This window comes from Chrysemys picta, chromosome 21 (genome assembly GCF_011386835.1).
Source record: "Chrysemys picta bellii isolate R12L10 chromosome 21, ASM1138683v2, whole genome shotgun sequence".
NCBI lineage: Eukaryota > Metazoa > Chordata > Testudines > Emydidae > Chrysemys > Chrysemys picta.
In genome coordinates, this window is record NC_088811.1 from 10,360,966 (window position 1) to 10,374,880 (window position 13,915).

General features: G+C 48.6%; 1 protein-coding gene and 1 long non-coding RNA gene across 5 annotated transcripts in view; one reads left to right on the forward strand and one right to left on the reverse strand.

Annotated features, from left to right (window-relative positions):
- GPR157 (G protein-coupled receptor 157) overlaps positions 1-11,087 on the reverse strand; it is a 25,508-nt gene extending 14,421 nt beyond the window's left edge. For 2 of the 3 annotated variants that reach the window (XR_002888698.3, XM_065575075.1), the window contains exon 1: positions 10,352-10,874. Coding sequence is in view for 2 of the 3 variants with exons in the window: in XM_065575075.1 (XP_065431147.1) it covers positions 10,352-10,731 (380 nt within the window). In the remaining variant the exon portion in view is untranslated. Of the gene's footprint in view, positions 1-10,351 lie in introns of all 3 variants that reach the window. The other variant, XM_005292873.5, reaches the window with a different exon arrangement.
- Positions 10,558-13,915, forward strand: part of LOC122173968 (uncharacterized) — a 12,383-nt gene continuing 9,025 nt past the window's right edge. For both annotated transcript variants that reach the window (XR_010594230.1, XR_006175083.2), the window contains exon 1: positions 10,558-10,695. This is a non-coding gene — a long non-coding RNA (uncharacterized LOC122173968). The remainder of the gene's footprint in view (positions 10,696-13,915) is intronic.

Below are 13,915 nucleotides of genomic sequence, written 5' to 3' on the forward strand. Positions count from 1 at the left end.
GTGCAAGGTAAGATCACCAAGGAGCCAAAGTTGCAGCTGCCATGCAACCAAAGAACAACGGGGGCTTGGACCAGAAAAGTCTTCATTTTTCGATTGCTCTCAATTTGTAGCATTGGCCACATGACATCAGTTTGCAGCATCAATTCCCCATCCTGCTCCGACAGGAGCGTATAAACACGCAGACAGGTCGTACTCAGAGAGACCCATCATTTGCTACTACCACCGCAGGTGACCAGCAATATAATCTTGCATCCTTTTTCTCTCTGCCAGCCCAAACTCTTGAGTTCTACCAGAACACCCTTTCCTTGGCTCTTCACTGCCAAATTGCAGTCATCTGTAGCAGTCCGCTCCATACTCCTCCCTGAAACACGCAAGCACCTGGACTTGGGTGTATGAAAATCTGCTCCAGTTGGAACACTCTATAGAGTCCGCTGATTCAAGAGCGAATCAGCAGGAGCCCAGTTTTCAAGTATGGACAATGACAATGGGCATCTAAATCTTGCATTTAGACGTCTAATTGGCATTTAAATAGAAGTGCCGATTGGTTACATAAAGGCATTAAACATCCTACTTCTTCTTTGGGCAACTACTTTGGAAAACTGGACACTTGGTAACTTTGGGAAGGGGGGGGTTGTTTTTGGAGGGAGCAGAATGTATGTGTGTCTTTTTAGGGAAAAGCATTGGTGGCAAATACAAGAATTGATGAGAGAGCAGAGATGAGTCTGATGTACGTAGTTCGGACCCAGAGAGGAACTTGCCGAAGTTTCAGGGTGTTCAGAGCCAGTGTTTTGTTTCAGGACCATCCCTAGTAGATGGCTGCAGCCAAAAACAGAAGGGAAATGAAGTCATGGGACAGCTTGGGCAGCCCACAAAAATCCATAAGTGAGAACCACAGGAATTCACAGACTCAAGCATAAAACGTTCCCCCCTGACCCCAACTCCCACCCACTATCTTACAGTGCAGAGGACAAGCCTAGCCCCGGATCCAACTAGCTGTGAATCTCTCCATTGCTACAATGCCAGCCCATATTTACTTGGAAACAAAACCGGGCCCTTCCATATTATTCCACCCTGCAAGGCCTGTGGAGGTGGCAATAGGCATGATCCTCAAGAACTGAAAAAAGTAGCCCAACAGTGACAAAAGCCCAGACTAAACACCCCTCCGGGTGCCAAGAAAACAAGGCAAATGTCCTATTTCCTTATTCATCTTTCTAGGTTCTTAATCCTACTTGCCAGATGATCCTGAGCAGCTACACTCAGTAAAGGATACATGGGAGGACAGTGCTCTTGAAATCAATTCCAGATCCCTTGTCCTTTCTAACCAGCCAGTCCACATTTTTTCCAAGTCTAGTATACAGCTGTAGGTGGGGGAGGGGGGAGAATAACTACCACACATAATTAATTAATACAGAGAAAGCAAACAGTGCCCACAACGTATAAAGTTTTCTATGGTGCTTATCACGGTAGTGGCCGAGTGTTTGACAAATATTAATGAATTTATCTTCACTACCCCCCATGTGTTGCTATGCCCATTTTACAGATGGGAAACTGAAGCACAGAGAGATTAAGTGATTTGCCTAAGGTCACAGGGGGTCTGTGGCAGAGCTGAAAACTAAATCCAGATCTCCTCAGTCTCCAGCCCAAGGCCTTAACCACAAAACCATCCACACTTTCTCTCTCCAGGTTAAACATCAAACAATCACGGTATGGTGTGCTTGGAGCTGGGGTTTGGACTCGGCTCATTATCTCCCATAAACATCAAAATGAGAACTTGCCACAGCTGGCGATCCCTCCAAGTTCAAGGATGATGGTCTTCCATAAAATGACAGCCATTTATTGCTGGTGGAGCCGCAGATCTTGTCACAGTTGGGGCAGACATTTCCCAAGGGAAGGGGCAGAACTGGACGGAAGGTGCCGGTGCGTGATTTCTTTGAACATGGAGACCCTGTTGCATACCAGTGTCCACATGGTGCTTGGCAGGAGGAGGATCACAATCCAATGGCAAGGAAACCAACATCATTGGAGACCTTCATTCTACTGCAACCGTCAGCCACCTTCACAGCCGTTGAGAGAACTGGTCTCTTCATCCGCCTGTTCTGATGTTGAGGACTTGGGGGGGCGGTAGGGGGAGGAGGGGAGATCGCTGTTTGTCTGGAACCTCACCTTCGACGTTGCCGCCTTGGGTGACCCTGCCAGGAGTGCGAGATTCCTGAAGGAACCGCTTCAGCATCATGGGAACACTCAAGCCGCTCCACCACCACCACCACACCAAGGTCGCCATCCACTGGGGCAGAACAATGCAAACAGCAGAAGCAAATAACCAGACTTCAGATGTTTCAGAAAGAGCTGTAAGCACTAATAGAGCTGGTCCAATGCAGCCCTTTGAAAATACTTCTGCAGAGAGACGTTCCACATGCTATTACTCATGGAGGAGTCCCCCAGTGCATTGGCTTTTCCGAAGTATTCAGACAACTGCTGAGTGTTTGTGAAAATGGCTGTTGAATCCCAGAAGTTTCATACATCTTGGCATGAATGATCACTTGCTTGAAAATTATTGCCAGAGCTTGTGTTGTTCGCGATTTTATCATCCTCCAATTTTATAACATTTACTCATCCAGTCAGGAAGCAAAAAATTCATACCATGTCCATGTGACGGAGATGGCCAATCATACTCCATGAATATGGAGAGAGAACAGTTTACAAATCACCCCATAGACTGAAGAGTTGTTTATTCAAAGCCATCAGCAAATATTTCTACAGATATCAGGATTGATTTGTGAACAGGAAAAATAAAAAATAAAATTCCTGATGGTTATTCACAACTAACAACTACCCCAGCTCTGACTGCAAATGGGGTTTGCTATTTTTCCACTGTATTGAGCTTCCCGGCTATTCAACAGTAAATGAACGACGGAGGTCAGAGCAAGACAGGTGCCTACTGGTGTGAAATCAGAAAACTGGGAAGCACTGGCAGTTTCTAAGCCTGGAAAATGATGGTTTGGGATACTAAGCGATGGTCTGAATTGGGCCTTTTAGTCGTAGGTGCTGGAGGTGCGGGGGCACCCCCTGCCTTGAAGGGGTTTCCATCATATACAAGGTTTACAGTTCAGTGGCTCTCAGCCCCCCACTATACAAATTGTTCCAGCCCCCTGCTTTTAGGGCTGCTACAGCCATGCCCGTCCATGCCAGCCCCATGCAGATCACAGAGGCACACATTCTGGAATCGTTTATTCCTAGGCTACGGGGGCACTCCTTAGCCCATACATATGAAGATATTTTGCTGTTGGCCACAGGACACACCCAAGGGGCATACCAACAGCACAGTAACAAAGGGAGCAGAGGACACGAGGAGCCAGGAATTACTGAATTTTATTCCTGGCTTGGGTTACTCCCTCTCTCCTCCGCCCCTTGGGGAAACAGTATCTTAGGCCCCAGTCTTCAGAAGGGCTGAGCACTCAAAGATGGGGTGCCTGGCACTTCTGAAAATAAGGTATTTAATTTCTATATTCCTTAGTTTCCCCCATCCATAAAATGGGGATGGCTGCACTCCCCTACCTCACAGGGGCTGAGAGGATTCATCTATTTGTAAAGCACTTGGCAGTATTGCCTAGTGGTTAGATCAATAGACTAGACCCCCAGGGGACCATGATTCTATTCTCACCTCTGTCACTGGCCTGCTGAGAGATTCTGGGCAAGTTACTTCCCCTCTGTGCCTCAGTGTCCCCATCTGTAAAATGGAGACAACGATACTGACCTCCTCAGTAAAGTGCTTTGAGATGTACTGATGGAAAGCATTGTTGCAAGTTGGGTTGTTTTATTGGGACTCACAAAAGGGTGTTACACGTCTGGTCACGTGACGTGCAAACACCTGATTGGTATTGCCTTAGCGTGTAAATACTCAGACATGTATGCAGCCACGAATGGCACTTTACCTGATAACAGAAGGGGATGCTCTGATGACACACAAAGCAGATACACTTAGACCTGGAGTAATTAGCCCAGAAGAACTGTCCCCGGCTATTGCTAGCTAACAGGAAAATGAGCTAAGCACTATTGAGTTTGGGGTACAAGAAGCTCCCATCTCGGCTTTCCATTTCAGTTTCCTCACACTCTCCTCCTCCCCGCCCCCGCCCCCACAAAGTGTCTGGGGTCAGGCTGTTTTAATTGTTCACCTTTTGACACATTTCACGCAGCAGTTTATATTCCTACAAGCGCGGGGAGGATTTGCAGTATGCTGTCTGGGCAAGTCAGGCAGCGACCCGTTCAAGTGGTAGGATTTGTGCTTCCACAAAACCGCAAGTGCATTTATTTTTTTTTGTGAGCAGGAATTTGCATCCTCAAAAAAGGAGGCTGGGCTTCTGGAAATATGAGCCACGAACTGTACAGGGTTTTATCCAGAGATGCACCTTAACCAGAACCCAGAGCCAGGGCCTTCAGTGGAAGTTCGGCAGCGGGTCCTTTACTCGCTCCGGGACCCGCCACCGAAGTGCCCCGAAGACGCGGAGCGGAAGGACCCCTGCCGCCAAAGACCCCAGGCCCCCTGAATGCTCAGAGGAGGAGCGCTGCTGCCTAGGGTGGCAAAAACCCTGGCACTGCTCCTGCCCAGATCCAAACCTTTCCCCTAAACTTAGGGTTTGTGTCCTCACCCCCTTGAACTTTGGGACTGGCAGGATCTGCACCTAAATTTTGCAGCTCCTGGCCAGCTTTCGTTTCACAGCATCCCAGGCAATCACCCAACATGGCTGCCAGACCTGGTGGTAGGTCCATAGGCTGTTGAAGTTCGAGAGTGTGTGTATACACACACACGGTTTTAGGTTATGTAAGTGGGGGAGGCCAATACTTCGAGTTTGGTGCATGGGTCTCTTTAGGAGACCTTAAAAGTCAAGGTTCTCTCTGCTCTCCATGGACACTGAAGACTACACAGCACTTTTTAATAAATCAGTCATTTGCCCTGGTATCTTTGGCCCTCACCTCTACCTATACAACATGCTGTGTTCAGTCGCTGGCAGGCTGCTGCCCCCCACCTCAGAGGTGGTTGCATTTCAGTTGGACTGCATGCATGTTGTTGGTAAAATGCTTTGGGAAGAAAAAAATATTTATATTCTATTCCTCTATCTTCACGGGCCACTCTATAAACTTTCTATTCCCACCAGCCTTGGTAGCTACCAATAGCTGGGGACAACTAGGAGGTCACCTGGTCCAGTTACTCTAGATTTATGAGTGTATCTGGTTTGGGTGTCATCAGAGCATCATTGCTTTCTGTCACCAGGAAGACCACCCGTCACGGATATGTGACCACGGATTTACACGCTACAGCACTACCGTTCATGTGTTTGCACTGAACTTGACCTGACCTGTAACAGCCTTTGGTGAGCTACCCTATAAAACCAAAGCAAACTGCGAGAGCTTCTGACATGTTATCAGCAGCACTTAAAGAGTTTATGGACAATCTCACCTTCGTGAAAACAATTTGTCAGCAGTACTTGCGCAATACGTTTACGAGCCTTTCACTGAAACCTCTGATGGGTAACACAATAGTAGTCTACATTTACACGGCCCTGTATTTGAAAGGATCCCAAAGCGCGCTGCAGACATGTATGATACATAGACATACACACATGCTCTCTCTCTAACTGCTTAGCTCCCCAATGAAATGCAGACACTTCTGGGTGGACAGAAGAAGCTTTTTAATAGCACCCCACCATACTACACAATTTAGGATAGGAAGCAAAGGAAACTGTCTCCAGTTGAGATTCTACGGGCTATTCAGAGAACCAGAACATAATTAACTAACTTAGAATTTTGTGGCCAGGATACTGGGACTAACACACATTGCAAATGTTTAAACGGACTCAAAATTAACTCCATTATCTTGAGGCCCAGCACAACAAAACTGAAAGAGTAGGATGGAGCTCCCCAGACTGGCTGTTAAAACAGAGCATGTGTTACTCCTCAGTCAATAACCAAGAAACCAGTCTGGCAGGTTTCATCTAAAGCAACAATCCTATTTCCTTAAGAGAAAAAATCCAGGGTAAACCGTCCAGCACACATTCAGCCATCACAGGGGCACGTCAATTAAAAACAAAAAGTCTCTGATTGATTAAACTGAATGTCAGAATGAGAAATGCAACTCCTTTTCCCACCATAAGACACAGGCAACCGCAGGACAGCATTTGTCTTTTTTAAAATGTCAACCCTTTTACGGGTAATTTAACTATGATCAACCCCACTCTTGCCATGCACTCTCTACAGCAGAGGTGGCAAACTACGGCCCGCGGGGCTGTCCTGACCGGCCCCTGAGCTCCCGGCCGGCCCCGGCCCCTCCACTGCTGTCCCCCTTCCAGCTCCCCATGCCAGCAGCACGGCTCAGGGGCAGATTTACAAGTGAACCCAGGGTGTCCTGGCACAGACTCCACGACAATAGGGGGACCCAGGGCCGGGCACTCGGGCAGCTCAGCACTGGCGCGCCCCCCCACGGGGGGAGGGGCTGCACTGTGGGGGCAGGGGAGCAGGAGGGGGGGGCGAGTGGCGGGAGCACGGGGAACGCGGGCGGCCGCGCAGCCAGCTGGAGAGAAACAGCGCTTCTCTCCGGCTGCGCGGCTGCCCCTGCTCCTCCTGAAGCCTCTGTCCATGTTTGCAGGGCCACATTCCGAAAGGGGCTAAGGGTGGTGGATAGGGGGTGGAGTCCCGGGGGGGCGGTAAGGGGCAGGGGGTTCTGGGAGGGGGCGGTCAGGGGACGGGGGGTTGGATAGGGGGTGGGGTCCCGGGGGGCGGTTAGGGGCCGGGGGTCCCAGGAGGGAGTGGTCAGGGGACAGGGAGCGGGGGTGGGGGGTTGGATGGGTCAGGAGTTCTGAGGGGAGCAGTCAGGGGGCGGAGAGGGTGCGGGGGGGGCAGGCTGTTTGGGGGGGGCATAGCCTTCCCTACCTGTCCCTTCATACCGTTTCGCAACCCCGATGTGGCCCTCAGGCCAAAAAGTTTGCCCACCCTGCTGTACAGCCACCTATGCCCAGATGGAGTCTCACTGAAATTAATGGGAATATGCACGTGTGTGACTCACTGCAAGATCAGGGCCTTGGTGAGTTATCACAATGATTCCTAAACTCTTATCTAATCTATCATTAACCCCTTTTCTTGTGTCAAGGATCCTAATGATTTTATCTTATCTTTAACCCCTAACAATAACATCTTCTCTTTATACAGCCCCCTCTGTCCCTCCATTCAGTTTACTTGTCACCACATGCCCCGGAATCTGTTAATGACATTTGTGAGCTATTCCAGATTCGACCTGTCCTGTTGGATAAGGGATTTTGGACAGTACACAAAGGACAATTCAGTCTGGGCAATAGGACTTTGGAGCCTTGAAAAATAACCAGACAGACAGCATACCTCCCAAGTTGCGCTTTTATGGCCAAGTTCTCAAGCCACAATAAAGAAAACAAAGGAGGGAGGGGAAAGAGGAGAACGATGCTGATAGGTGGGGCAGGGAACAAGTCCCCACTGGTGCAGCTGCTGCACCGGTTTTCTCTCTGACTTCTTGCAGATTTTTGAGGTTGGTAAAAATATTTCATAGGTTTTGCACGGCAGTGGGTCGGCAGAGTCATCTACGAATCATAGAATCACAGAACTGGAAGGGACCTCGAGAGGTGATCCAGCCCAGGCCCCTGCTCTCCAGGCAGGATTGAGTATTATCTAGACCATCCCTGACAGGTGTTTGTCTAACCTGCTCTTAAAAATCCCCAATGACAGAGATTCCACAACCTCCTTAGGCAATTTATTCCAGTGCTTAACCACTCTGACAGTTAGGAAGTTTTTCCTAATGTCCAACCTAAACCACCCTTGCTGCAATTTAAGCCCATTGCTTCTTGTCCTGTCCTCAAAAGTTAAGAAGAACAATTTTTCTCCCTCCTCCTTGTAACAACTTTTTTATGTACTTGAAAACTGTTATGTCCCCTGTCAGTCTTCTCTTCTCCAAACTAAACAAACCCAATTGTTTCAATCTTCCCTCATAGGTCATGTTTTCTAGACCTTTAATCATTTTTGTTGCTCTTCTCTGGACTTTCTCGAATGTGTCCACATCTTTCCTAAAATGTAGCGCCCAGAACTGGACACAATACTCCAGTTGAGGCCTAATCAGTGCGGAGTACAGCAGAAGAATTACTTCTCGTGTCTTGCTTACAACACTCCTGCTAATACATCCCAGAATGATGTTTGCTTTTTTTGCAACAGCGTTACATTGTTGATTCATATTTGGCTTGTGAGCCACTAAGACCCCCAGATCCCTTTCTGCATTACTCCTTCCTAGGCAGCCATTTCCCATTTTGTATGTGTGCAACTGATTATGAAGCAGAATCCAATAATGGGACTTGGATATCAATGCCTGCCTTGTCCTTCGAACACAGCAAAGTTTGAGCTGAATGATACCCAGGCATCTTGCTGACGCTTATTAGGACAGAGAGAACATGGTGATCGATTTTGACTATATGGAGTGTGAAAATAAAACCCAGCAAGGTTCACAAAGGGGGGAGGGAGGGAGTTCAGCTTCTGAATCCTCTCTCCCAGTACCTAGTGGTGGCAAGGGATGTCTTGAATCCTTAGCAGGCTGCACAAACAATCAATCCATCCTTACAATTCCCCTCCCCTGCACCCTTGTTAGGTTGGGAAGCATTAAACAGATGGAGAAACTGAGGCACAGACCATGGTCCCACAAATCACTGATCGAAAAGGAAAAGAACAAATGGACCAGATTCCGCAGAGACTCATTCATTCTTATCAAGTTTGATGGGGTGCAAGTCGGTGTAGAATTTGGCCTCATGGATCTTGGCTCCCATTCCTGTACCCTAACCATTAGGCCTGCCCTTCTCACTAGCACTTCTCCCTCTCTCTATAATTTCCGTAGCCCCGCCTCACCACCTTCTCGTTATTTGAAGACCAAATGAAAGAATCCCACAACCCTGTAACATACAATAGCAAAGATCATGTAAGTCACACACTAGACTCTCCGAGCTATCAAGCGGCTTTTGCAAGCTCTCTGATTTCTACTCAGGCAGCCGTTGCCTTAACTCTTTTAATTATCATCTGAGTGTAAGAATCCAATTTTCTTCTCTACTTAACACTTAGGCCAGAGAAAACATGAAGCAAGTCTATCTTTTAGATCGGCACAACAGTGTAATTCAATCATCTCCAAAATAATGCTGTTTGTACGTACTGTACGAGATGATTGAAACATTTGACAAAGAAAAAGACCACAAAATCCACTCGTTGGCTTGCCTGGGAGGGTTTTTTAAAACTATAGCCTTTCCCATGTAATTTATTATAAAAACCTGGCAGCCCAGAGCACCAAAGGATCACTGTCAGGCTGAGCTTGGAGGTGGCACATGATTACACAAGCTCAGATTGCATAATGAAGGCTTTTATTAAACATGATGTGGAAAATCAACTAGCTAAACAGTAAACACTCAGGCGCAAGTTAAACCGTGAGCTATTTTGTCTTGCTTTCCGTCAGATCTGCCAAACAGCCTTCAGACCGTTTTTCTAGCCTCCTCCTCACTTTCAAACCGCATTCTCCCTACAAAAACAACAAGGAGTCCGGTGGCACCTTATATTAATGCCTGCATCTGTAATTTTCACTCCATGCATCTGAAGAAGTGGGGTTTTTACCCACAAAAGCTTATGCCCAAATAAATCTGTTAGTCTTTAAGGTGCCACCGGACTCCTTGTTGTTTTTGTGGATACAGACTAACACCATGGCTACCCCCTGATACTATTCTCCCTACAGTTATTGAATTACTGGTGCAAGGGGAGTATGGGGGGCGGGAAAGGCCAAGGAGCTAGGTAAACACACGCTTAATGAGGGACTTAGTCACTGGAGCAGAGGCACTAAATACAGCCTCCCTGCTTTGGGTACGGGTGGTATTCTAGTGGGACTCTCTCTGACAGAAAGTCAGAACTATGAGCCAGGATTCCTGGGTTCTTTCCTTGTCTCTGCCAGAGATCCACTGTGTGACCGTGAGCAAGTCATTTCTTCCCGCCAGTTTCCGCATCTGGGTTTAATGAGAACTACTTCCCAAGGGCATTGAGACACTTACTTTGTTAATGACCACAAAGCCCTGGCTTGAAAGGGGCTAAAGAAGGGTAAAGTAGCCTCAGGAGAGACCAGGTTGAGTCCCCATCAGCTCACCACCAATCCTGGCAGCAGTGGGGAAGTTCCAACACACAACAGCCATCCAACCAAGATCATGGCACTGATGAGCACAGGTGGGACTCCCATCTACCAGCTCTCAGCGGCACTTCTTGGCTGAAGTGGGAGCCCTGGATGAGGGTAACACCAGTTGAGTGGCCAGAACTCACCCACCTCATCCCGTGGAAGAAGCAGAGCAGGCCAGTGCCCGTTGGCGCGCCCCTCACAATGGTGATGTACAGGTAGAAGGCAATGGCCATGGTCCAGAAGAAGGAGCTGGTGTTGGAGAAGGTGGACAGGGCGCCCTGCAGCACGCAGTCCCACGAGGTCGAGTCGAAGTCCTGCAGCACCCCGTAGAAGTAGGATACAGCCGACAGGAGGTCGGCCAGGGACAGGTAGAGCAGGAGCTGCCGGGGACGGGTCCGCAGCTCGGGCCAAAGGGCATGGGTGAAGACCAGGAGGCTGGAGCCCAGGAAGGAGAGGACACAGGAGACCAGCACGATGACCCGCTCAGAGAAGTACACCTCCGTTGGGGGCATGGTCCCCATCAGCATGGTGGAGTGGGGCACGGGCGTGGGTGGGGAGGGAAGGGGATGTGTGTGTCTGGGGGGGAAGGATCTGGGGGAGGGAAAGAAGGAAGGAGGCGAGGTCAGCAGCAGGGGAATGAAAGGCTGCAGGGAGAGCCCAGGGGAAGGGGGCCCGGCCCAGCGGGAGGCAGCTGACGAAGAAATGAGAGAAGAGCGAGCGGAGGGAGGGGAGCAGGGGCCGGCAAAGCAAAAGCCGCCAGCGGGCTGCGGAGCGAAGCGGCTCCCAGGGCCAGGCCGGCCGGGACGCGGCGACCGCGGGAGGAAAGTTCTGCCGGGCTCCCAGCGCCGAAACTCGGCCCGGCCCCGGCCGCGCAGCTCATCATGTGAGCGCCGGGCGCCCGCTGCCCGGGTCCGGTGCGTGTCTCAGCCCTGCCCGGGCCACGCGTGTCTGCGCCGGCCAATAAACCCGCGCCCCGGCCGCTGGGTCCCTGCCCCTTCCCTTCGCCGCTCTGCTCCAGCGCCGGGCGCCTTCCTTCTCCCGCCGCCGCCCCGCCCCGTGCTCCGCCCCGGGATCCTCTGCTGGCATGCAGCCACCTCTGGGGTGGAGCCCCACCGCTCCGTAAGGCCTGCCCCGAGCTGCGGGTGTGAACAATTCACCCCCCTCTGAGCGCTGTCGTTAAGCCGACCTAGCCCCCCAGTGTGGACGTGGCTAGGTCAACAGAAGAACTGGTCCATAAAGCTAGTTACTGCCACATCTAGGGAGGTGAATTACCTCCATCAATGGGAAAATCCCTTCCCTGGATGTAGGCAGTATCTACACTATGGCCCTACAGAGCCTGTGCTACAGTCTCCTGCCATAGACATGGCCTAAGTGCACAGAGTGACCAGCTATAACAGTATGGGATGGCAGGTGAAAAGAGTTACACCGTCTAAATTGAAGGGGCAAGGGAAAGGCTAAGTAGGCAGAATTATGTACTTGCTCAAGTTGGAAGCCACCATGCGGAGGATAATGCTGCAAAAAGTGCCATGAGATCTTGAATCAATGGCCAGCAGTGTTCTGGACCTTGGTTTTATGTCTCATCCAAAAGAGGGAACTTCCATTCTTGTGTCGATTGCTTATCGGTTTCCAAAAAGTACCTTGTTCCCAGCCTGAAAGTTAATTTTTATGTGTGGAAAGTTTCCACAACACTCCCTCCCGCTGGCTTAGTTTAGATGGCAAGTGACAACTGTTTAAACCACTTAAAGAAATGTTCAGATTTTTTTATTGATTTATTTATTTTTGGAGTTCAGAACAGGTTCTTTTGAAAACTTCACAGTTGCTGTCGACTCAGGCCTTCCTGAGGGCATCACCTTGGATATGAGTGAAGAAATCTGTATAGAGTGTTCAAAATAGTGTGGTGGATCAAACTTGATACCCCGCCCCATACTGTATTTTACAATGTTTGGACAAGCATACAGCTTTACCATTGTGCGATCAAATACAACCTAACCCCAATCTCTGGCCAATAATTCCTCCCCAGCCCTCCTGACTTACCATGTTGATTTGATACTGAGACAGACTCTATAGTACATTATGCCCCAACAGCATTCTGAAACTGGCAGCCTAGCTTACTAGAAGGACAGCCAGATCTACACTGCCCTTCCAATTCTATCTTAAAAGGTAGGAAAAAGCTAGTGACCCCCACCTCCTCCACCGCTCTACTGCCAATTTCAAATTGCATGTGCTTTATAAGTAGTCTTGGAGGATTAGATTTTTGTCAGTAAATGTCAATTTCGCCATATACACACAAACCCATGACAAATATTTCCATCAATAATAATCAACATTTACAGATAGGCAAAGTAAGAAAAATGCTGTGTGAGAACTAGTGTTTGATTAAAGGTTTCAGAGTAGCAGCCGTGTTAGTCTGTATCCGCAAAAAGAAGAACAGGAGTACTTGTGGCACCTTAGCCTAGGTCTACACTAACCCCCTAATTCGAACTAAGGTACGGAACTTCAGCTACGTGAATAACGTAGCTGAAGTTCGAAGTACCTTAGTTCGAACTTACCTTGGTCCACACTCGGCAGGCAGGCTCCCCCGTCGACTCCGCGGTACTCCTCTCGCCGAGCTGGAGTACCGCAGTCGACGGCGAGCACTTCCGGGTTCGACTTATCGCGTCCAGACTAGACGCGATAAGTCGAACCCAGAAGTTCGATCGCTCGCCGCCGAACTACCGGGTAAGTGTAGCCAAGGCCTTAGAGACTAACAAATTTATTAGAGCATAAGCTTTCGTGGACTACAGCCCACTTCTTCGGATGCATACCGAAGAAGTGGGCTGTAGTCCACGAAAGCTTATGCTCTAATAAATTTGTTAGTCTCTAAGGTGCCACAAGTACTCCTGTTCTTCTTTTTGTTTGATTAAAGGATATTTTGACGCGATGTTGTCAATTTGTGCTTTAATGGTTATAGAGCTTTAGGTTTTTGAATTTCAAGGTCTACTGTCATTTCATAATTATTGTCGCACTTCCCTCTCCCCCAATTTCCAGCTGTGAAAATGTAAATTGATTAAAAAAAATTAAATGCTTAGAAATGAACGTCAAAATTATAAAAAAATTAAAATCAAATTCGACCAAGCTTAGTTATAACGAGCCACAGTGTGATTGCATGATCTCAGATTCAGCCATGGGCCCCGATCCTGCAATCTGAACCATGTGGGCAGACTGTAGGGATCCCCATTGACTTCAGTGGGACTCTAGATGAGTGTAAAGTCCTGCTCAGATGGATCAGATTGTAGGGTGAGGGCCAGAGAGCCATGGCCCAGATCCTCAAAGTATTTAGGCTTCTAACTTGGATAGATTTATTGTGAGAACCACACTGGGTTATTTCCCCCCCATTTTCCTGATTTTTGCACATGTAAGATGTCCTCCACCAAATTGCGTTCATGTAACCTTGACATTACTGCCTCCTATCCCAGGGTGGATGTGCAACTGTTTCTGTTTCTCCCCAGATACACATTCCTACCCTCAGACACATGGAATGCTACAGTTGTCAAATTAATAGAAATGTTTGGAAACTGACTACAAATAAATGACAAAACAAAAGGCAGTGTTCTAATTAACTGTGTGCAGACAAAAAAAATCGATGGGAATAGTTTGCTTTAAAAGCAACTGACTAGGCTAAATTTCCCCTTGAAAGTCCCATCAAATGTATTTACATGCACAATGAAGTAA